Below are 23,336 nucleotides of genomic sequence, written 5' to 3' on the forward strand. Positions count from 1 at the left end.
GGTAGCCCAAATGATCCCCACAGTAGGCCTATATATGAATACTGTGTGCCTCTTTGAGCGGTCATTGTGAATCTTCAGACACATTTGATAGTCCTATGCACAAAAACAATAGGCCTATAAGGGTAGGTGGTAGTAGGCAGTGCAAGTACAATAATATCTGTCCGTAAAATATAAAATCTTGAATCTCAACATTATCATAGGCTTTAATAACAACTAAATAGCCTGTTATTTGCCACAGCCCACCTGCTTTGGAGTGGAATTGCGTAATAAAGATGTATATGCGTGCAAAGTAATGTTTGAGCCATGGTTCTATCTATCAATAAATCATTCAAGACCGCTGTCCATGGTGCTTATTGCGTTGCAAAATCAGCGGTGTAAACATTGCCTTCAACTGTGTGTAACCCCAACACAGCAGTTCCTATATCATAGCTCCCTCTCATGTGTTATTGCTGGCTGGTGTTATCCCTGTACATTCAGTAATATGACAACGCTGTACTGAACGCATTTTGTCATTCTTGGACCAGATTGCCTCCATCGGCGTAGCCATTCTTTCTAATTGGTAAGAAATAATGACGATACATTCGAAATTATATACATTTAGGCTATTTAATAGCAACTGACCCTATCATGGTAGGCTAAATGACTAAAAGGACCACTAAAAAGTGAAACGTCTAACACACTTAGCAACATCCTCTGAACAACGGTACAAGGCAGGGCTCGGTCCTTGGACCCTTTTAGTCCTTGGGCCAAACCATTTTTCATTACCAAATTCTGGGAACATTCTAGATGTGATTTTTTTTAGGGATGCTCCGATTTATCGGCCACCGATTTAAATCGGCCGATTTCACTCCAAATGCCTCGATCGGTGATCGGCAAAAATGGCCGATCGCAAAAACCGTTTTTTTTTTTTTTTTTTTTCCTGGGGAAGACAGATAACTGAACAGAAAACATAGGAGGACGTAACAGTATGTAAACCATGAAGGCCACGTTTATGATGTCTTTTATACAGCCATATCGACTGACTTGGGCTTCAGGCCCTAACTGGGTGATAGGCCAGACCTTTACTATGCCATAAAAATGGGTCTGCGTTTGCTTGGTGCCTAATGGATCAAAACTTTTGTCTAAAAAGCAAAAAATATGTAGGCTATCCAGTCAGTAGGCCTACAGTTATGTATTTTTAAAAAAATCGGTATCGGTATCGGTTGATCTTGAGGAAAAAAATCGGTGATCGGTATCGGCCCCAAAAATCCAGATCGGAGCATCCCTAATTTTTTTATTCCTATACATCCCTAGATTATGTTTTGATATGATAGACCGGCAGCTTATTAGTGGTTATCACCTCTTAAAGGTATGGAGTGCTTTTCTTCAAAACCGGAGTTTTGACAGAAAAAGTCCCCTGCCATATATTGCTCCCCTTCGTATGATTCGCGCGTAGCTGTGCTGTGGTTGTGATAGAGACATGAGCCCTTTCATGTTCTTTATGCGCCTGAGTCTCCTAAACACGTAGAGACCAACCCCGAGTCGATCAAAGCTTCCTGCGATGAGCTATGGTAACTTTCCCGCACCTACCCCCTACCGGTGAATGCCTAATTTTTGCGGTTTTCCGGAGGTATTGTGCGGTAGGTGCGGGAAAGTTACCATCGATCAGGAAGTTCTGATCGACTCTGGGTTGGTCTCTACTTGTTCAGGAGACCCAGGCGCATAAAGGACATCTGGCTCATGTCTCCATCACAAGCACAGCCCGAGCTACGTGCGACTCACGCGAAGGGGAGCAGAATATGGCAGGGGACTTTTTGATGGGTAAAACATTTTACCTAATAGATATCACCATGAAACTTCCCCAGTTGATTACTTACATTGAGACAATAATTTTTTGTATTACAAGTTTTCAGAAATGTTCTGTTTAAATATGCAAATGATGTATTATCTACTTAAAATATGAGTTAATTTGCATATCTTTAAAGAACATTTGGACCACAGATTGGATAAAGACAGTAATTAATTACTATACATCCCTAGATTATTATTTGATGTGATAGACCTTGTTGGACCTTGTTGTTGGTAGTTTAATACCTTATCCCCTCTTAAAGTATGGACTGCTGCCATTTAAAATGTGTGTTAGCCTACGTTCTGTACGGGAGTGGACCCGAATGCAGGACACTGAGGCGGAGGCAGATGAACAGTTACATTTATTTAGCCCAAAAGGCAGTGAAAGCTGTAGGTGTATGGAGTCCGGTGGTAGGTGTGGTCCAAAATTGGGAGATGTTTTCTGATTTCTGCCGCCCTCAACAAAGTTCTCCATGAGTCCAGGTTTTGGGGTGACACCAGGTTTGAGTTGGAGTCATGATCAGAGCAGTGGATGATGCTGTCCATCATCAGAGCAGTGGATGATGCTGTCCATGATCAGAGCAGTGGATGATGCTGTCCATGATCAGAGCAGTGGATGATGCTGTCCATGATCAGAGCAGTGGATGATGCTGTCCATGATCAGAGCAGTGGATGATGCTGTCCATGATCAGAGCAGTGGATGATGCTGTCCATGATCAGAGCAGTGGATGATGCTGTCCATGATCAGAGCAGTGGATGATGCTGTCCATCATCAGAGCAGTGGATGATGCTGTCCATGCCGCTTTCTTGGCAGGTTGCTGCTGCATTCACCTGAAGTGGGATCCATCATTAGACTTACACTTACTGCTGATGATGTGGGTCTCTGAAATAGAGGAATACATCTAGTTTGACATTAAATTACCAACCTTATTCTAAACTAAAATATTGTCAGGGTGCAGTAATTGGGGCAGATCTCATTACAACTTAGAGGGGCTACAAACAAGGAATCTTCTGTAAATTTAATGTAAATTAAGTTACATTAATATTACTACAATATAAAACCCTGTCTCAAGCCTGGGTACACAACAGGCTACTTTGCTAGTTTAGCTAGCTAACTAAAGTGTTATTAACTATAAATAATAATAATGCATTTTATTTGTATTGCACTTTTCATTCAAAAGAATCTCAGAGTGCTAGAGTAAAAAAAAAAAAAACATAATAAGTTAAAAACATAGTAAAAAAACACAAAATAAATCACAAGAATGAACACAGTTCAACAGTCAAAGGCCTGTCTTAAAAGAGTCCAGGCTCTGTACTGCCCTTAGCTGGCTAGGAAGGCTGTTCCACAGGCTCTGTACTGCCCTTAGCTGGCTAGGAAGGCTGTTCCACAGGCTCTGTACTGCCCTTAGCTGGCTAGGAAGGCTGTTCCACAGGCTCTGTACTGCCCTTAGCTGGCTAGGAAGGCTGTTCCACAGGCACGGCGCAGCCGAACAGAAGGCTCGGTCCCCCATGGTGCGGAGCCTGGTATTGGGGACCTGGAGGAGCAAACTGTTTGAAGACCTGAGGGTGCGGGTGGAGGTTTGTGGAGTGATGAGTTATTGTAGATAGGGAGGTGCGTGTCCGTTGATGCATTTGTGGGTGAGAAGAAGGACTTTGTAGTCAACCCTGAATGAGACAGGGAGCCAGTGTAGTGAGTGTAGAACGGGGGTTATGTGCTTGTATTTGTGGACTCTCATCAGGATCCTGGCAGCGCTGTTCTGGATGTATGGCAGCTTCTGTATGCTTTTGCCAGGAATCCCGATGAAGAGCGGATTGCATTAGTCAAAGGCATGGACAAGTTCTCTGCATCTGACAGGGTTAGAGTGGGACGGAGTTTGGAAATATTTCTGAGATGATAGGAGGTTTTTCACAGGTGTTTTATATGGTCACTGAAGGTCAGGTGAGGGTCAAACCTAACCCCCAGATTTGAGACTGAGGAGGAGAAGGGGATGACTTGACCCTCGAAGGTGAGCTGTGATATGGGCGAAGACTGAACCTGGTGTGGGGTGCCAACAAGAAGAGCTTCGGATTTGTTACTGTTTAACTGAAGGAAGTTGTTGTTCATCCATGCCTTTATCTCCTCAAGACAGGTGGTGAGACATGACATGGCTGCAGAGGGGCTTGGGGCAGTTTTAATGTAGAGCTGTGTGTCATCAGCATAACAATGGAAAGACATCCCATATCTGGTGATGACACGACCGAGGGGGAGCATGTAGGTGATGAAGAGGATGGGGCCGAGAACCGACCCCTGTGGAACACCACAGGTAACAGGGAGAAGTCTGGACTTGCATCCTCCCAGTGAGAGGTATTCAGTCCTGCCAGAGAGATAGGACTGAAACCACTTCAGTGCAGAGTCTGAGAGTCCAATGGTGGTGTGGAGGCGCTCTAGGATGTCAAATGCTGCTGTCAGGTCCAGGAGGATGTCATCAGCAGTTCATTCGTCACCCTTAGCATAGCCGTTTCTGTACTGTGGGCTGAGCGAAAGCCTGACTGAAATCTTTCAAACAGGTTGTTGTGTTTGAGGTGATCCTGGAGTTGGGAAGCAACTTCCTTCACTAGCACCTTGGACAGGAAGGCAAGGTTGGTGTATGACTTGAGCAGAGCAGTGGGAATGGGGTCCAGGGCGCAAGTGCATGATTTCATTCCTCTAAGGATTTCCATAATGTGGCTCTGTTGAACCTCTGTGAAACATGGGAGAGATGGCAAACTCTTGGTTGGTAGCAGAGGGAGACAGAGAGGAAGAGCTGGGCATCAGAGAGCGAATGTTGTTGACCTTTGATCTGAAAAAGTCAATGAAGCTGTTACATCGCTGCTCTGTAGCCTCAGTAGTGGGAGATGGTTGTGGCTTCAGCTTTTATGGTGCTTCAGCTTTTATGGTGGAAAAAACTAGCTAGCTAGCTAGTTATAATAATAATAATAATAATAATAATAATAACTTGCATTTATATAGCACCTTTCAGGGAACCCAAGGTCGCTTAGTTATCTAACCAGCTATACATTACCACTAACTCTAAACTAGCTTGCTAGCTAAAGTTACCTGAGGTAACTTACCTCTAAATATGGATCTGGCTGGGGCTAAGTTAATTTATTTGAGGAGGTAAACACACACTTTATTTGTTTTAAGCACTTTGTTTTAGATTTTTATTCTGGAAAACTATGTAAATTAATGCATATTTTAAGTAGATAATGTATCATTTGTATATTAAAACATACACATTCAGAAAACAATAAATGTACCCATCCATGGGTTTGACCTTTCATCTGACTCCGCCTCAGTGTCCTGCATTCGGGTCCACAAGTCCCCTGCCATATTTTGCTCCCCTTCGCGTCAGTCGCGCATAGCTCGGGCTGTGGTTGTGATAGAGACATGAGCCAGGTTAGCTTTATGCGCCTGGGTCTCCTAAACAAGTAGAGACCAACCCCGAGTCGATCAAAGCTTCCTACGCTGAGCTATGGTAACTTTCCCGCACCTACCGCATATTACCTCCGGAAAACCGCAAAAATTAGGCATTCACCGGTAGGGGGTAGGTGCGGTAAAGTTACCATAGCTCATCGCAAGAAGCTTTGATCGACTCGGGGTTGGTCTCTACGTGTTTAGGAGACTCAGGCGCATAAAGATCATGAAAAGGCTCATGTCTCTATCACAACCACAGCACAGCTACGCGCGAATCATACGAAGGGGAGCAAGATATGGCAGGGGACTTTTTTAGGCAAAACTCCGGTTTTGAAAAAAAGCACTCCGTACCTTTAAGAGGTGATAACCACTAATAAGCTGCCAAACCAAAAGGTCTATCATAGCAAAACATAATCTAGGGATGTATAGGAATTCAAAAAATCACATCTAGAATTTGCCCAGAATTTGGTAATGAAATGTTCAATTTGGGGGTTTGGCCCAAGGACTATTTCTTGTCTTGTCTCTGTGTACATGCTCCCATTGGGTGATAGAATCCGTGAATATGGTGTGAGTTTTCATTATCACGATGCCCAGCTATAGATTGAGGATTCCCAAATTAGAGCTAATGTTAGCTCGCTAACTATGCAGTACCCTTCCAGTAGTTAATGGTACTTTGATTTATTTATAACACATTTTTGGCAATCTTGATGCCCGTCAAAGGGGACAACCACCCGACCAACCATCAGAGAGCGTTTATAAGGATATAAGGATTTAATTACAAACTGTGTCTTGGCATAGTCTTTTTTATGTTGATACATGACAGTCTCCGGCTATACATACATGCATGCATACATGCTATCCGGCTAACTAGCTAGCTGTCACCAGGCTCTAATAGTCTTGAGATGTAAAATAGCTAGTATAACACTGTCATTATTTCTTACCTTTGGTATCCTATGGTAATGTCTGTTCATTCAAAACGCCAATCCTCAATGTTTCAGCTGCTTCTTCACGCCTCTTTAACGTGACATATAATAACACACTGGAACATTCTAGCTAACTGTGGTACCTGGCAGCTCTGGTCATCATGGCTGGCAAGGGGGCAGCCATGCTGAATTTAAAATGTACCGTAAAGCCTGTTGTTTTACAAAAACACTCACTATTGTTTTGTTTTTTAATGTAGGCCTACATTGCTAATATACTGCTCAGTTTTACAAATACGTTGATCATTCTGTAAAATACTCATGCTGATGATTTGTTATTTTACCAGTCAATGTTAACTAATCCATATAAACTATGAAATACTGGATTTCTAATGCAGCACTTGCATACTGGTTATTACGGTTATGTGGGTGAACTTGTAAAATGTCGTAATTGCGTAATGACGTCACATTCATCCGGTTGTCAAAGTGTCCAAGATGGCTGCGCTCGTGGGGCTCCGTGCGTGTCTCTCCGGTAAATTCTCCAACAGACTCACTTGTCGTACATTTCAGTATTTTACTACGTTCGTTCATTGAAACACACTTAAATTGTAATTTGAGCTTTTTTATTGCAACGAAACAAATGTATGAAGCTTGATTGTGTAGAAAGGGATGCTGCGATGTAGCTGTGTCCAAGTTGAACCCATAGCAAGGTCACGTTACCAGGCGGTAGGATAGGGACGGAGCAGCTAGCAGCATGCTAGATATTGATATCGAAATATTCCAAAGGTTGAGCAAAATAACTAGCTTACAACGCTCTTTAGAGATGTAATAAACAGGCACGATAGGTTTCATTGTTAAACGTCACCATCATTTGGACTATACTACTAGACACTGCTCAAAACGGCTTTTTTCATTCAATGACAACTATTTGAATTATGTATGCGGTGATGTATGCTAAATATGCGACTGTCACAGAAAGCAGATCAAAGATGGAAGACATTTCAGCACACATTGCAGGCATATCTTTATAATCGAATACTTGTCATTAACACCAGACTGAGTCCTTCCCATTTGTACTTGAACACATTGTGTCTCCTCCCAGCCCTTCAGCTCTCCTCGCCCAGCCTCCTGCACAGCTCCTTTAAGCTGGTGAGTAGTCTAGTCTAATCTTGTTCGGCAATATCTTTCTTCGTTAGAATGTCTTTGTTCTCAAAAGAACACAATATGAACACAATACCAGACGTGGTTACTGTACAATGGAAACACAAAAACATGTAGTAATTTAAGTATCATGGAGTAAAACCTGGTTCAAGTTCAACTGTCAGTAGGGGGTGAGTGGAGAAAGCGTTCTAAATACAGTATTTGCAAAGGTTCTTGATGACTGGAGATCCATATTGCCATAAACAGTACAGTGTCCTCCATACGTATTAGAAAGAGGAAGCATTTTGTCTTCTTTTAGCTCAATACTCCACTACTGGCCTATACTACAGTTTGAATCAAACACTTACTATGAGGTTAAGGTGGAGATTCTCAGCTTTACTTCAATAATGGTTGTTATTGTTTTTTCAGCTTGGTTTCACCATTTATAAATTATAACCCTTTTCCTTCATAATCCCCCTATTTCAGGGCACCAAAAGTATTAGAAAATTGGCTTAACAGGTTCTGGTTATCATTTGTCCAGACATATGAATGCTGTCAATGTCTAGTATTGATTCTAAGCTTTGAATTTGCCTTTGGAGTTTGCTATTGGTGACTGTCAACATGAGGACCAAAGAGACATCTATGAAAGTCAAACCATTATGAGGCTGAAATATAAATCAGAAAGCAACATAGCCAAAACGGACCAAAATCAACAGTTTGTAACATCATTCAATATTTACCGTTGGCATATAGAGATAGACAATACTTCCTCTATCCAACACTTATGGAGGACACTGTATCTAGAGAATCATCAAAGCGTGTCTCAAGTGGCAGCACTAGACAAACTATCGATCAACTTCTTTTCTGTCACAGTGTTCTGTACCACTGAGTCGCCGGAGCTTTGCAGCAGAAGCCAAGAAAACCTACGCCAGAGACAAGCCTCATGTGAACATTGGCACTATCGGTCACGTTGACCACGGCAAGACCACCCTTACTGCCGCCATCACCAAAGGTAAACACAAGACAAGACAGGCTAACAAAGGACACAGTCATGTGTTTCGGATACACTCGTAAATTATACACAATTCAAGGACGCGTTGTACAGTATATCTCAAAAGTGAGTACACCCTTTAGATTTTAGCAAATATTCTGTTATATCCTTTCAGGGGATAACACTATCCTACTGAAACTTTGATATAACTTAAAGTAGTCAGTGTGCTGCTTGAATAACAGTATAGATTTATTGTCCTTTGAAAATTACTCAGTACACAGCTGTTAATGTCTAAACAGCTGGCAACAAAAGTGAGTACACCCCATAGTGAACATGTCCTAATTGTGCCCAATGATGTTGTTTTCCCGCCCTGGTGTCATGTGACTCGTTAGTGTTACAAGGATTCAGGTGTAAATGATAAGCAGGGCTGTTAAATTTTGTGTTTTGGGCACAATTCTCTCTGAATGCTGGACAACATGGCACCTCATGGCAAGGAACTCTCTGAGCGGCTGAAAAAAAGGATTATTGCGCTTCACAAAGATGGCCTTGGCTATAAGAAGATTGCCAACACCCTGAAAATGAGTTGCAGCACAGTGGCTAAGATCATACAGCGGTTTTCCAGGACCGGTTCCACTCGGAACAGGCCTCGCCAGGGTCGACCAAATAAGTTGAGTCCACGTGCTCAGCGTCATATCCAGAGGTTGGTTTCCAAAAATAGACGTGCGAGTGCTTCCAGCATTGCTGCAGAGGTTGCAGAAGTGGGATGTCAGCCTGTCAGTGCCCAGACCATACGCCGCACACTGCATCGGTTTGTATGGCCGTCGCCCCAGACAGAAGCCTCTTCTGAAACCGATGCATAAGAAAGCCCGCAAACAGTTTGCTGAAGACAATGAATCCAAGAACATGAGTTACTGGAACCATGTCCTGTGGTCTGATGAGACCAAAATAAACCTATTTGGGTCAGATGGTGTCCGGCATGTGTGGCGGCACCCTGGTGAGGAGTACCAAGACAAATGTGTTTTGCCTACAGTCAAGCATGGTGGTGGCAGCATCATGGTCTGGGGCTGCATGAGTGCTGCCGGCACTCTGGGGAGCTGCATTTCATTGAGGGACACATTAATTCCAATATATACTGTGACATCCTGCAGCAGAGCATGATCCCCTCTCTTCGGAAACTGGGCCGTAGGGCAGTTTTCCAACATGATAATGACCCTAAACACACCTCCAAGATGACAACGGCCTTGCTGAAGAAGCTGAAGGTTAAGGTGATGGACTGGCCAAGTATGTCTCCAGACCTAAACCCAATTGAGCACATGTGGGGCATCCTCAAGAGGAAGGTGGAGGAGTGCAAGGTGTCCAACATCCGTGGGCTCCGTGATGTCGTCATGGAGGAGTGGAAGAAGATTCCAGAAGCAACCTGTACAGCTCTGGTGAATTCCATGCCCAGGAGGGTTAAAGCAGTGCTAGATAACAATGGTGGTCACACAAAATATTGACACTTTGGGCACAATTTAGACATGTTCACTATGGGGTGTACTCACTTTTGTTGCCAGCTGTTCAGACATTAACAGCTGTGTACTGAGTAATTTTCAATGGACAATAAATCTATACTGTTATTCAAGCAGCACACTGACTACTTTAAGTTATATCAAAGTTTCATTAAGATAGTGTTATCCCCTGAAAGGATATGACAGAATATTAGCAAAAATCTAAAGGGTGTACTCACTTTTCATGTGTCAAGTCTTTTGTGTGTGTTTTTGTGTGCGTCTTTGTGTGTGTTAATGAACCACGGTGGTCCTCAGTCCTGGCCGAGGCCGGAGGCGCCCGCTATAAGAAGTATGAGGACATCGACAACGCGCCTGAGGAGAAGGCCAGGGGCATCACCATCAACGCCTCTCATGTGGAGTACACCACAGCCAACAGACACTACGCTCACACAGACTGCCCCGGCCACGCAGATTATGTCAAGGTAACACTTGCAAGCACACAACACATTTGACCGTTGCCAAGTGAAATTGTAGCTCATGCCGCGCAAGAACAACTTCCAAGAACCTTTCAGCTTTCATAGATTTTTCCTTGAAATATGTGACAGGGGCTGGTGAAAGGGCATCGTGCAGCCACGGAGATGACCCTAACCCCTTTCTTTTTCTTTTGTTTTTGCTTTGTACTGCGAGTGTCGGTGATAAATGTCTTGTAAACAAACATACGGTTTAGGACTGTTGATCTAATCTAATCTAGATAATCGAGTTATGTTGTGTTTTTAGCATGTTGATGTGCTAAACATGCAGATGTTAGATATGTGACATAGCGATGTTCTTTGTTGTTAGCTGCTAGCTAGCTAGCCGGACGGTGCACAGTCAGTTTCGATTCAAGGTGATTTTTCTCCACAATTTGCTCTTAGGTGTACCAACATTCAAATAAGCATGTCTTCAACTTTCAGATTTCAATGTTTGACACATAATTTGAAGGCTTGTAAAAAAATAAATAATAATAATAGCAATGGGGAACAAAACCCCAGCTTCTGTCATAGTTCTTGAGATAAGAATACATTTAAAGTGCTCCAGACCATTCATACACACATGTCCTTGATGTAGCAAAACACATTAACATCAGGGCATCCTCAGCAAAATATTTTTTTCCCGCTGACGGTTACTGTGAGAGAAACAAATAAATGACATGAATCGCTACTGATTCAGTAGCCCTGTGGTTTAAAAATGGACCCTGGTGCCTTTCTGTTGGCACTCAGTATTAAAGGCCCAGTATTTGCAAAGACACACCTTAGCCAAAACAAGGCCAAGCCTGTTTAAAATGCTATGTATTACCGTATTGACCCGAATATAAGACGGGGTTTTTTCCCCGGAAAAAAGTCTGAAAAAGTTGCATCATCTTATATTCGCGCCCTAGACTTTTACACGTCAATATTAATTCACAACAACGTATGGCGCCAAAAGACTGTTCCCCACGCGAGCCACCGTGTTTCTCCCTCTCACACACACCCCAGTGACGGGTGCCTGGAGAGATGGAGACACACTCACACACACACCCGCGGAGAGACACCGCAGAGACACACTCGGACCAGCTCGAAAAAAGTGCCTCAAGTGGTTGGTCAAATTAAAAAACAACAGAGGAGGAGTTACGATGCCAATTTTAAGACCATGGTGATCAATGAAGCAGAGGCATCAAACAACTGTCGAGGAGCCAAGAAATATGATATTACAGAGTGTAATGTTAGAAGTTGACGAGCCCAAAAGGATCGGCTTAAGAATGGTAACAGTCAGAGAAAAGCGTATCGCCGTCCGCAAAGCGGCCTCTTCCAGGTGATTGACAGGAGGGTGTGTGAATACGTGACTGAAAAACCTAACGATTGTATGCCCATACCCCAAGATGATAAAAAATAACCTACATTGTTTAATTCAATGTGAATACAAATCAAATAATTTTCTTGATTTGGTCTTCTTGATTTGGTCTTCAAAAAAAGTATTTTACCAAAAATAATTATTGAAAAAGGGTCTTATAATCAGGGTCGTCTTATATTCGGGTCAATACGGTACATCCCAAACTCCAGTGGTGGGCAGCTTGTTGTAGTGTGTTGTACCTAACCTCCTGTAGAACATGATCACAGTGTGTTCTATCTGACCTCCTCTCTCCTGTAGAACATGATCACAGTGTGTTCTATCTGACCTCCTCTCTCCTGTAGAACATGATCACAGTGTGTTCTATCTAACCTCTCTCCTGTAGAACATGATCACAGTGTGTTCTATCTAACCTCTCTCCTGTAGAACATGATCACAGTGTGTTCTATCTAACCTCTCTCCTGTAGAACATGATCACAGTGTCTTATATCTAACCTCCTCTCTCTCCTGTAGAACATGATCACAGTGTGTTCTATCTAACCTCCTCTCTCCTGTAGAACATGATCACAGTGTGTTCTATCTAACCTCTCTCCTGTAGAACATGATCACAGTGTGTTCTATCTAACCTCTCTCCTGTAGAACATGATCACAGTGTGTTCTATCTAACCTCCTCTCTCCTGTAGAACATGATCACAGTGTGTTATATCTAACCTCCTCTCTCCTGTAGAACATGATCACAGTGTGTTATATCTAACCTCTCTCCTGTAGAACATGATCACAGTGTGTTCTATCTAACCTCCTCTCTCCTGTAGAACATGATCACAGTGTGTTCTATCTAACCTCCTCTCTCCTGTAGAACATGATCACAGTGTGTTATATCTAACCTCCTCTCTCCTGTAGAACATGATCACAGTGTGTTATATCTAACCTCCTCTCTCCTGTAGAACATGATCACAGTGTGTTATATCTAACCTCTCTCCTGTAGAACATGATCACAGTGTGTTATATCTAACCTCCTCTCATGTAGAACATGATCACAGTGTGTTCTATCTAACCTCTCTCCTGTAGAACATGATCACAGTGTGTTATATCTAACCTCCTCTCTCCTGTAGAACATGATCACAGTGTGTTATATCTAACCTCTCTCCTGTAGAACATGATCACAGTGTGTTCTATCTAACCTCTCTCCTGTAGAACATGATCACAGTGTGTTCTATCTAACCTCCTCTCTCCTGTAGAACATGATCACAGTGTGTTCTATCTAACCTCCTCTCTCCTGTAGAACATGATCACAGTGTGTTCTATCTAACCTCCTCTCTCTCCTGTAGAACATGATCACAGTGTGTTATATCTAACCTCTCTCCTGTAGAACATGATCACAGTGTGTTCTATCTAACCTCTCTCCTGTAGAACATGATCACAGTGTGTTATATCTAACCTCTCTCCTGTAGAACATGATCACAGTGTGTTCTATCTAACCTCTCTCCTGTAGAACATGATCACAGTGTGTTCTATCTAACCTCCTCTCTCCTGTAGAACATGATCACAGTGTGTTCTATCTAACCTCTCTCCTGTAGAACATGATCACAGTGTGTTCTATCTAACCTCTCTCCTGTAGAACATGATCACAGTGTGTTCTATCTAACCTCTCTCCTGTAGAACATGATCACAGTGTGTTATATCTAACCTCTCTCCTGTAGAACATGATCACAGTGTGTTCTATCTAACCTCCTCTCTCTCCTGTAGAACATGATCACAGTGTGTTCTATCTAACCTCCTCTCTCCTGTAGAACATGATCACAGTGTGTTCTATCTACCCTCCTCTCTCCTGTAGAACATGATCACAGTGTGTTCTATCTAACCTCCTCTCTCTCCTGTAGAACATGATCACAGTGTGTTCTATCTACCCTCCTCTCTCCTGTAGAACATGATCACGGGCACGGCCCAGCTGGACGGCTGCATCCTGGTTGTGGCCGCCACGGACGGCCAGATGCCCCAGACGCGGGAGCACCTCCTGCTGGCCAGGCAGATCGGCGTGGAACACGTGGTGGTGTTCGTGAACAAGGCGGATGCCGTGGAGGACAAAGAGATGCTGGAGCTGGTGGAGCTGGAGATCAGGGAGCTGCTCACGGAGTTCGGCTACGACGGCGAGAACACTCCCGTCATCATCGGCTCCGCTCTCTGTGCTCTGGAGGTAAGGGGGCAGTGGGGGGGGGTCAGGTGAATATTCACAACGTTAGCCAGTAATTGCCCGTTTTTGGACGATAAAGATCATTTAAAAATACCATAAATAAAGTTGAATACTTATTGAAGGCACTATATGTATCTGGAAATGTCTATAATTCCAACCCATGTCCTATACACACGCCAGGTGCACGTGGTTTATGTGTAGAATATGTGACAGCAAACTTGTGAAAGCGGGAACAAGTCGGCAACCAATCGAAATGTCCAGACTTTTATTCCGAAAAATGAAAATCAATGTCAACGTTGTTGAAAATCAATGATGCCAAAACATTGGTAGTAGTGGGGATTACTCACCGAATCCATTGCACTGCAATAGTTTGGCTTGACAAGCGAGTGTGTCATTGATTTTCAACAGCATTGAAATGTATTTACATTTTTCAGAATAAAAGTCAGAACAACAAGTCTGCTGTCATGCTGCTGTCACATATTCATAGTTTGCAGTCATGTGACTGGCACAGAGCCCTGGCGGGCAAAACATAGTGGAAACTCCGTAGAACTGCAGCACCGACCGGTCATTTTCCCACCTGTTTCAAGCAACGATTATTTAGATCACCTCTCAAAAGAAGAAAAACAAAGATATGTGAACAAACTACACATTTTGGACACTTGCGATCCATATACAGCACCCACCGCAGTATTTCAATCACTAAAAACAGCGAAGTCGCTGCCAGAGCTCCAGTTCGGTGATGTCTACATATATCTTGTGGAGAATCCTTCCCCTCACACTGCCGCCAGGATGAAAGCGTACAAAAGTACAGACAGTTATCTGTTTTTTCGATCTGGATGGGTCAATAATGCTAATGTTAGCTAGCTAGCTAAAGGACCTACACAACCAACTCCAAGCTGGTAACGTGCACAAAGACCAACCATGTCAGAACGATTATGCAAAGATAATGACTAAAAATGTAATAATTAGTCAAAGTCAGCTTTATTGTCAATCCAATATATGTACAGACATACAGAGGGCTGAAATTGCGTTTCCCTCTCATCCACGGTGCATAGCAAACAAAAACAATACATAACAATATGATACGACAAGATTAAAAATAACTAATACAAAAAATACTAGATAAAAGATTTTGAAATGTGCGGTACAATGTACAGGGGTGGAATACAATATGAACAATGACAATAGTGGTAATTGGCTCAGTATAATAAAGTAAAGTGGCTATGTAAATAATTAAAATAATCAGTGTTTACTTGAGCTTATCTTTGAAATGTTCGCTGCAGAGACCTGTGTACTTTGATGGTTTGCCCTCCACAGGGACTGAGACACGTCTAATAGCACAAATCCACAATCTTCTCCTCTGGGTTTTCTTTTTCTGACGGAATTTTGTAGAAGCACAACCCAGGGTCATCTCCTCGTCGGTTAGTGCACCCGATTGCACAGCAACTATCCAGCATTTTGTCAAACAACTAATTACTTGGTTAAAAACCTGATAAAATAGCTGGCAGGCAGCGGAAGAAAGATTTGTTTTGCCCGCCAGGTGGGCGTTCCCATTATGCCGTGACGACACGTGCAAACTATGAATTGCAACCTCCCTTTACATTACATTTTTGACATTTAGAAGACGCCTTTATCCAAAGCGACTTACAACAAACACATTTGTCTAAGGAAGTGAATCATCTAGCCATCAGTCATCGCAAGAAAACGTCAGCTATGCTCGGGCCAGAGGCCATTGGCAGTCAAGAATGTTAGAGGAAGGGAGAATTACGTTGTTAACGTTTTTTTATTATTATTGACAGTAGAGGGGAAGAAGAGGTCTCAGGAGGGACAGTTCAGGTGTAACCTGAAGAGATGGAGGTCTCAGGAGGGACAGTTCAGGTGTAGCCTAAAGAGATGGAGGTCTCAGGAGGGACAGTTCAGGTGTAGCCTAAAGAGATGGAGGTCTTTAGGAGGGACAGTTAAGGTGGAGCCTGAAGAGATGGAGGTCTCAGGAGGGACAGTTCAGGTGTAGCCTAAAGAGATGGAGGTCTTTAGGAGGGACAGTTAGGTGGAGCCTGAAGAGATGGAGGTCTCAGGAGGGACAGTTGAGTAGCCTGAAGCAACCTCATGTTGGGTTGGGATTGTTTCTGGACAGGACTGTTGTTGTTGTTGTTGTTGTTGTATTGTGTGTTCTCACCTGTTTGCCTCCCCAGAACAGAGATCCTGATCTGGGGGTAAATGCAGTGATGAAGCTGCTGGAGGTTGTGGATGCCTATGTCCCTCTGCCCAAGAGAGAGCTAGACAAGCCCTTCCTGCTGCCCATTGAGAGTGTATATTCTATCCCAGGTAAGTGAGAGAGACTAAGTAAAGGCTTGTTCCAGGAACAAACGCTAGCACCTTTCTCCAGCCCACCACATTGATGTTTGTAGACCAGAAGGTATTGCACTGGAGTGACCCAAAGTGGGCCCCAAACCAGGCCTTCGTCTTTCATGGGAAATCTGTAAATTGTTTACTTTGTACAATGGCCAGAAAAAGTAAATGAACCCTGTGGAATTACCTGCGTTTATGTACAATCGTGTCTTAAAATATGGTCTGATCTTCATCTAAGTTACAATAGCGAACAAACAATCTGTTTTAACACAAATCATTGTATTGTTCTTGTCCATATTGAATACATCATTCAAACATTCACGAGACTGAGCTGCTCTTCCTCCCTGGCAAAGCCTGCCCTCTCTAACGGCCAAGCTCCACCATGGCCATTGAGCGTTGCGTCTAATGTGCGTTGCGTCCGAAATTGGGATCAAATGCATTGTAATCAATGAAAGGTGCTCCACCTGCTGCGTCGCGTCAGCGTTGCGTCCGATGGCTGCGTCCAAAGTAGACTTTCAAAAAAGTTTGATTTTTGACGGTGGATGGACGCAGACGTCACAATGAGACGCCCCACGTGGGGCGTCAATCACCGCACCTGTGGTGAACTCTTGTTGCAGGAATGGATACTCTATGTATCAGATGAATAAACGTTGGTATGATAAGGTTCTATCTCCGTTTAGAATGATAAGGTTCTATCTCCGTTTAGAATGATATGGTTCTATCTCCGTTTAGAATGAGAAGGTTCTATCTCCTTTTAGAATGAGAAGGTTCTGTCTCCGTTTAGAATGAGAAGGTTCTATCTCCGTTTAGAATGATAAGGTTCTATCTCCGTTTAGAATGAGAAGGTTCTATCTCCGTTTAGAATGAGAAGGTTCTATCTCCGTTTAGAATGATAAGGTTCTATCTCCGTTTAGAATGAGAAGGTTCTATCTCCGTTTAGAATGAGAAGGTTCTATCTCCGTTTAGAATGAGAAGGTTCTATCTCCGTTTAGAATAGGGATGCACCGAACATTCGGCCACCGAATGTATTCGGCCGAATATCGCAAAATAAAGCACATTCGGTATTCGGCCGAATGTGTGAAAACACCGAATGTTTACCACCGAATAGTGGCCGTGTTTTGATGACGCAATACAATTAAATATAACTCTCAACAGGCGCGCGGCGCGAGGCGACGCGCTTTCAAAACTGGCTGCGTTCGTAAATTCACTCAGGAAATCCGATCAGCACTCGTGGAATGCCTCTCGTCCAATCAAATGACTCGGTTTCTCTATGACGTCGGGCCCAGTGTGCGCTCCAGCGCTCTCAGAGCGACTTTACGAACGCAACCTTACACTCATCTAGCTAGTTAGCTTAGCAGTCGTAGCTCAATTTAAAATTGGAGTGAGAAGCAGAGTTGTTGCCTTGTTGAAAACATATTCAGACTCCCAGCTGTTCTACACGAGTTTATGACATGCAGCTGTATCATGCGGTGGTTTCTATGCAAACCAGAGACTATAAAAACAAAAGATATTCATTCTGAAATAACATGAACTATTATCCTTACACTCAGGTGGACTCAATTCAACTTGTTGAATGACTTGTTGAAGACATTTAGCATGTGACCTAATTTTAAGAGTGACAAAGGGTCTGAATACTTATGTACATGAGGTATTTCTGTATTTACATTTTAATACATTTGCAAACATTAAAAAACGTTTTTACTTAGATTATGGGGTACTGTGTGTGGATTGATGGCAAATCTATTCAAAAATGTGAAAAAAGTGAAGGGGTCTAAATACTTTCTGAAGCCTATGTAGAGACAAATCATGAATATCATTAACTTGAACCCTGGAAAGCAGTAGAGATTAAATCCCACGATAATTAGTTATAATAAGTTATATATAAAAGTTCTTTTTTCTTCAATCTCAATTTCTTTCTTTGAGAAGCATGAATAAAAAGTTTATTTTCGCTGTGTATTTAGTTTATGCAATGATAAAATTAAAAACTGCCGATACACATTCGGTATTCGGTATTCGGCCAAGTGTTTCCTTAAATTCGGCTTCGGCCTCGGCCAAGAATTTTCATTTCGGTGCATCCCTAGTTTAGAATGATAAGGTTCTATCTCCGTTTAGAATGATAAGGTTCTATCTCCGTTTAGAATGAAAAGGTTCTATCTCCGTTTGTATGTAACTAGATTTATGGTTAAGGATAGGGTTAGATTTAAGGTTAGGGCAAGGTTTAGGATTAGTGGTTAGTTAGTTGAAATGTTGTTGACAGTTAGTTGAACATCTACTGAACTAGCAACTATCTATTTGGGAATATGTAGATAAAATATTACCCTGATTGGAAAATGTTCTGTATGATGTTGTTATTGTTGTGGACATAATTGCAGTCAAGGGTGAAATTATTCCCGTATACAAAAAATGCCAGTGGAGCTAGAGTAGAACGTTGACGTTGACGCAACGTTGACGCGACGCAGCAGGTGGAGCTTGGACAACGGGAAGTTGACGCAACGTCGATGGCGAGTTGACGCGACGCAGCAGGTGGAGCTTGGCCGTTAGACGTCTCCATCACATTAGAGAAACTCTACGGTGACCTCCCAGACAGCCAAGAACCTTGGAGTGATCCTGGACAGCCACTTATCCTGTGCGGAGAACATCACAGTGTCAGCACGCTCCTGTAGATTCTTCCCCTACAACATAAGAAGAATACGTCCGTTCCTCACCAGAGAAGCAGCGCAACTCTTGGTCAGGCCCCAAACCCCTGCCCGGTCACTCAGCTCTTCTACCTCTGCTGGCCGCCTAGCATGACTGCCAATGGCCCCTGATCCGAGCATAGATAGATTACTTTTTCTTGCGATGACTGATGGATAGCTGATTCACTTCCTTAGACAAATGTATTTGTTGTAAGTTGCTGTGTCTGCTGAATCCCTAAAATGTAAATGTAAACATTCACAGTTTAGGTTGGTTAGTATGTGAACCACTAGGCTAATAACTTCTACAAAAGCTTCTACTAATGTCCAATCAATGAAAAGAGATTGGAGGTGTGGGTTACAGATACTTTAACTTTTTAAAGTTACTTTTACTTTAACAGATACTTTAAACACTCAAACATTTTGAGTTTTCTATTCAAAAGAAGCATCTGCAGATGTGAGCCATGTCTCGGCATTAAAAGGGCACCGCATACCAACATGAAAACATTATCCCGATGGTGAAGTACGGTGGAGGGAGCGTCATGATTTGGGCCTGCTTTGCTGCCTCGGGGCCTGGACAGCTTGCCATCATCCAGGTGAAAATGAATTCCCAAGTTTATCAAGGTATCCTACAGGATAACGTCAGGGTGGCTGTCTGCCACAGAAACTGACAGTTGGAGGACAACGACCCTAAACATCCAAGTAAATCTATTACAGAATGGTGTCTGAGCCCAGACCTTAACCCAATACTGATGCTGTGGAATGACGTCAAGAGAGCCGTTCACACCAGACATCCTAAGAACATGGCTGCTGAAGCAGTCGTGTAAGGAAGAATGGTCCAGAAGTCCTCCTGAACGTGGTGCAGGTCTGATCCACAGCTACTGGAAGCGCTTGTTTGAGGTTAATGCTGCCAAAGGAGTTTCGACCAGTTATTATATATTTCTAAATTATTTTTAAGTTATTACTTTTTCCACCAGCACTGTGAATGTTTAATGGGTGAGTTCAATAAAGACATGGAAGATTGTAATTGTTTGGGTGTGATTAGCTTAAGCACATTGTGTTTGTCTATACTTGTGACTTAGATGAAGATCCGACCATTTGATGCAGAAAAGCAGGTCATTCCAAAGGGTTCACCTATTGTTTCTTGCCACTGTAAGTGTGAGATTGAAGTACAGTTGGGTGTTTAACTGCCGTTTCATCCTTCCAGGCAGGGGCACAGTGGTGACAGGCACTTTGGAGAGGGGGGTCATTAAGAAGGGGGATGACTGTGAGTTTGTGGGGCACAATCGCGCCTTCAAGTCTGTGGTGACAGGTAAGTGAGCTGGGTAGCTACATATCTTGAAATGATGCAAAAAGGTGCATTTTCATTTAAAACAGTATTTATCATTTAAAAAATGTTTACGTCAAACTCAAGAGTTTGGCATTAAAAAGGTAGGAACTTAACTTAAACTCACCCTAAGGAAATCATCCTGTTTACGTACATTAACAGTAAGATGAAACGGTAAGAGCCAACAGTGGATGTTTTTGACAGATTTACAACTTCTATTGTATCACGGCCACTGAATTTCAAGGAAAACCAATATTCTAAGCCCAGTTTCTCTCTCCATCACTTGTCTTTCCTTTCTGGCTTCCTCCTCCTCCTCCTCTTCCTCAGGTGTTGAGATGTTCCACAAGTCTCTGGACCGGGCCGAGGCCGGGGACAACCTGGGTGCTCTGGTCAGAGGGCTGAAGAGGGAGGACATGAGGAGGGGGATGGTGATGAGCAAACCAGGCTCCATCCAGCCTCACCAGAAGGTCCAGGCCCAGGTCAGAAACAGTATTTAAAGACCCGCTCCCGTAACAACGTTATGTGTTTAGCTGAAAGTCCATGTGGCGAGTGTAACCATGATAATGTTGAACTATTTTTTGCACCGTTTATTTAGATGATTGAAAATGCATTATGTACCACTGACAATCCAAAACTGATGTGATACTTTCACCCCCTGGTCCCAGGTGTAACTGATATGTGATGTCTTCACCCCCTGGTCCCAGGTGTAACTGATATGTGATGCCTTCACCCCCAGGTGTAACTGATATGTGATGCCTTCACCCCCAGGTGTAACTGATATGTGATGCCTTCACCCCCATGTGTAACTGATATGTGATGCCTTCACCCCCATGTGTAACTGACATGTGATGCCTTCACCCCCAGGTGTAACTGATATGTGATGCCTTCACCCCCAGGTGTAACTGATATGTGATGCCTTCACCCCCAGGTGTAACTGATATGTGATGCCTTCACCCCCATGTGTAACTGATATGTGATGCCTTCACCCCCATGTGTAACTGACATGTGATGCCTTCACCCCCAGGTGTAACTGATATGTGATGCCTTCACCCCCAGGTGTAACTGATATGTGATGCCTTCACCCCCAGGTGTAACTGATATGTGATGCCTTCACCCCCATGTGTAACTGACATGTGATGCCTTCACCCCCAGGTGTAACTGATATGTGATGCCTTCACCCCCAGGTGTAACTGATATGTGATGCCTTCACCCCCAGGTGTAACTGATATGTGATGCCTTCACCCCCAGGTGTAACTGATATGTGATGCCTTCACCCCCAGGTGTAACTGATATGTGATGCCTTCACCCCCAGGTGTATGTTCTGAGTAAGGAGGAGGGAGGCAGACACAAGCCGTTTGTTACCAACTTCATGCCCGTCATGTTCTCTCTCACCTGGGACATGGCCTGCAGGATCTGCCTGCCAGGAGACAAGGTGTGTGTGTGTGTGTGCGTGTGTGCGTGCGTGCGTGTGTGTGTGTGTGCGTGCGTGCGTGTGCGTACGTACATTCCTGTCTACAAATGTTCCAGATATTGATTCTTCCAAAATGTATTAATTAAATAATAATATTATATAATGCATCACCATTTTACATTTTAACCATTTAAGACACTTTTATCCAAAGCGACTTTTTAATTAGAGATTACAGGGACGGCCTCCCTGGAGTGATGTAGGCTGTGCGTTACTCAAGGGCACGTTAGTGGTGGTGTGTCTCAGGTGGGATTTGAACTCACAACCTTCTGATCACCAGTCCAACTCACTATCCACTAAAAACACAGAATTTACATATACACAGAACAAATTAATTACAAATAGAGAAGAGGAATAGGAGATTCCATATACAAATAAAATACATTTTTCCCATTTGTGCCTAATGGAATCAGTGTCTGCTGACAAACTTTCTAATAACTTTATACCTTTGAAATGCATCTAGCGGTTTTTTCAAAATTATTAAGTAAATCATCAATTGCAGATGGTTTAGGTTCTGGAAGAGAGCTGAATTGAGACTGAATTCTCGTATTCACCTATCCTAGTGGACTGGTGTTCAGAAGGTCATGAGTTCAAATCCCGCCTGAAACCACACCACCACTAGCGTGCCCTTGAGTAAGGATCTTAGCCCTCAGTTACTCCAGGGAGACTGTCCCTGTAATCTCTAAACCTGTTTAAATGGTTGAAATGTACAAATAAAAAAAATAAAAAGTATTCCTTTGTCATAACGTAGTTTAAATGTATTGTCATTAAGACATAATAGAAAGTTCCGATTTTTCCATATTGGAGCAAAGGGAGAGCGATTCATAACAATGATTCATGGAAATTTTCCTACACTTTTAAACTATTACAAATTCATTGTGTTTTTTTGTTTTAAAGTGTGTTATTCCATTCTGATAGTTCCTCTCTCTCTCTCTCCACCTCATAGGAGATGGTTATGCCTGGAGAGGACACATCCCTCACCCTCACGCTCCGTCAACCCATGGTCCTGGAGAAAGGCCAACGCTTCACCCTCCGAGATGGAAACAAAACTATTGGCACTGGCTTGGTCACAGACATACTGACGAGCACAAAGGAAGATACAATCAACTGGGGGGGTTGAGGGAAGGAGGGGAACAGGGGAGGGAGACTAATGGCAGGGAAGGGGAGTGAGGAAATATGTGTCCAAGTTGCATGAAATATTTGTCCAAGTTGCTTTATATGTGTACAGGAGCTGGTGAGACTGCACTGCTATCCTGATCCTAACCAACGGAAAGACCCACAATGAGATGTTCAGCATAGTCTTTCTGTGAAAAGGCCCGACTGTCATTTGCAGCTTGTGTAATAAAATGTATTTAATAGTAAAACCTGTGTTTTTTTGGTGAATTCCGTAACAACGTAAACAAGAACGTTCAGTCACGGGTGATTCTTTTGGTCCAAACAAAGTGCTTTTTAAAACCTGGTGTTGAGGTCGAGCACTGGCCTTTACATACTATTTTACAGTTTGTTTGTTTACAAGGATATGCACATATTTGCCACTATTAGTAATGTTATGTTTCAAATCTTCAGTGTGGCAACAGAGGGCAGCCATGCGCAAAACAACATACTTCACCTTTTAAATGACACAAACTAATTGTGAACCACTAGAATTTGGAAGGTTATTGGTGA

At 43.0% G+C, this 23,336-nt stretch overlaps 2 protein-coding genes across 2 annotated transcripts in view; one reads left to right on the plus strand and one right to left on the minus strand.

The window, feature by feature from the left end:
- hspbp1 (HSPA (heat shock 70kDa) binding protein, cytoplasmic cochaperone 1) overlaps positions 1 to 6,338 on the minus strand; it is a 14,116-nt gene extending 7,778 nt beyond the window's left edge. The window contains exon 1 of the mRNA XM_080524399.1: positions 6,202 to 6,338. The gene's annotated coding sequence lies outside the window, so the exon portion shown is untranslated. The remainder of the gene's footprint in view (positions 1 to 6,201) is intronic.
- A 300-nt stretch (positions 6,339 to 6,638) lies between these two features.
- Positions 6,639 to 23,006, plus strand: tufm (Tu translation elongation factor, mitochondrial; the record flags this gene model as incomplete). The annotated part of the gene is given in 11 exon segments (XM_080550681.1): positions 6,639 to 6,665; positions 6,667 to 6,712; positions 7,283 to 7,329; positions 8,194 to 8,332; positions 10,114 to 10,280; positions 13,589 to 13,858; positions 16,048 to 16,180; positions 20,084 to 20,188; positions 20,531 to 20,682; positions 21,516 to 21,635; positions 22,618 to 23,006. Coding segments are annotated over 11 exon segments (1,380 nt in total). The 3' UTR covers positions 22,792 to 23,006.
- Between the last annotated feature and the right edge of the window lie 330 nt (positions 23,007 to 23,336).

This window comes from Nansenia antarctica (assembly GCF_963989245.1).
Source record: "Nansenia antarctica genome assembly, chromosome: 2".
In the NCBI taxonomy this organism is placed as follows: Eukaryota; Metazoa; Chordata; class Actinopteri; order Argentiniformes; family Microstomatidae; genus Nansenia; species Nansenia antarctica.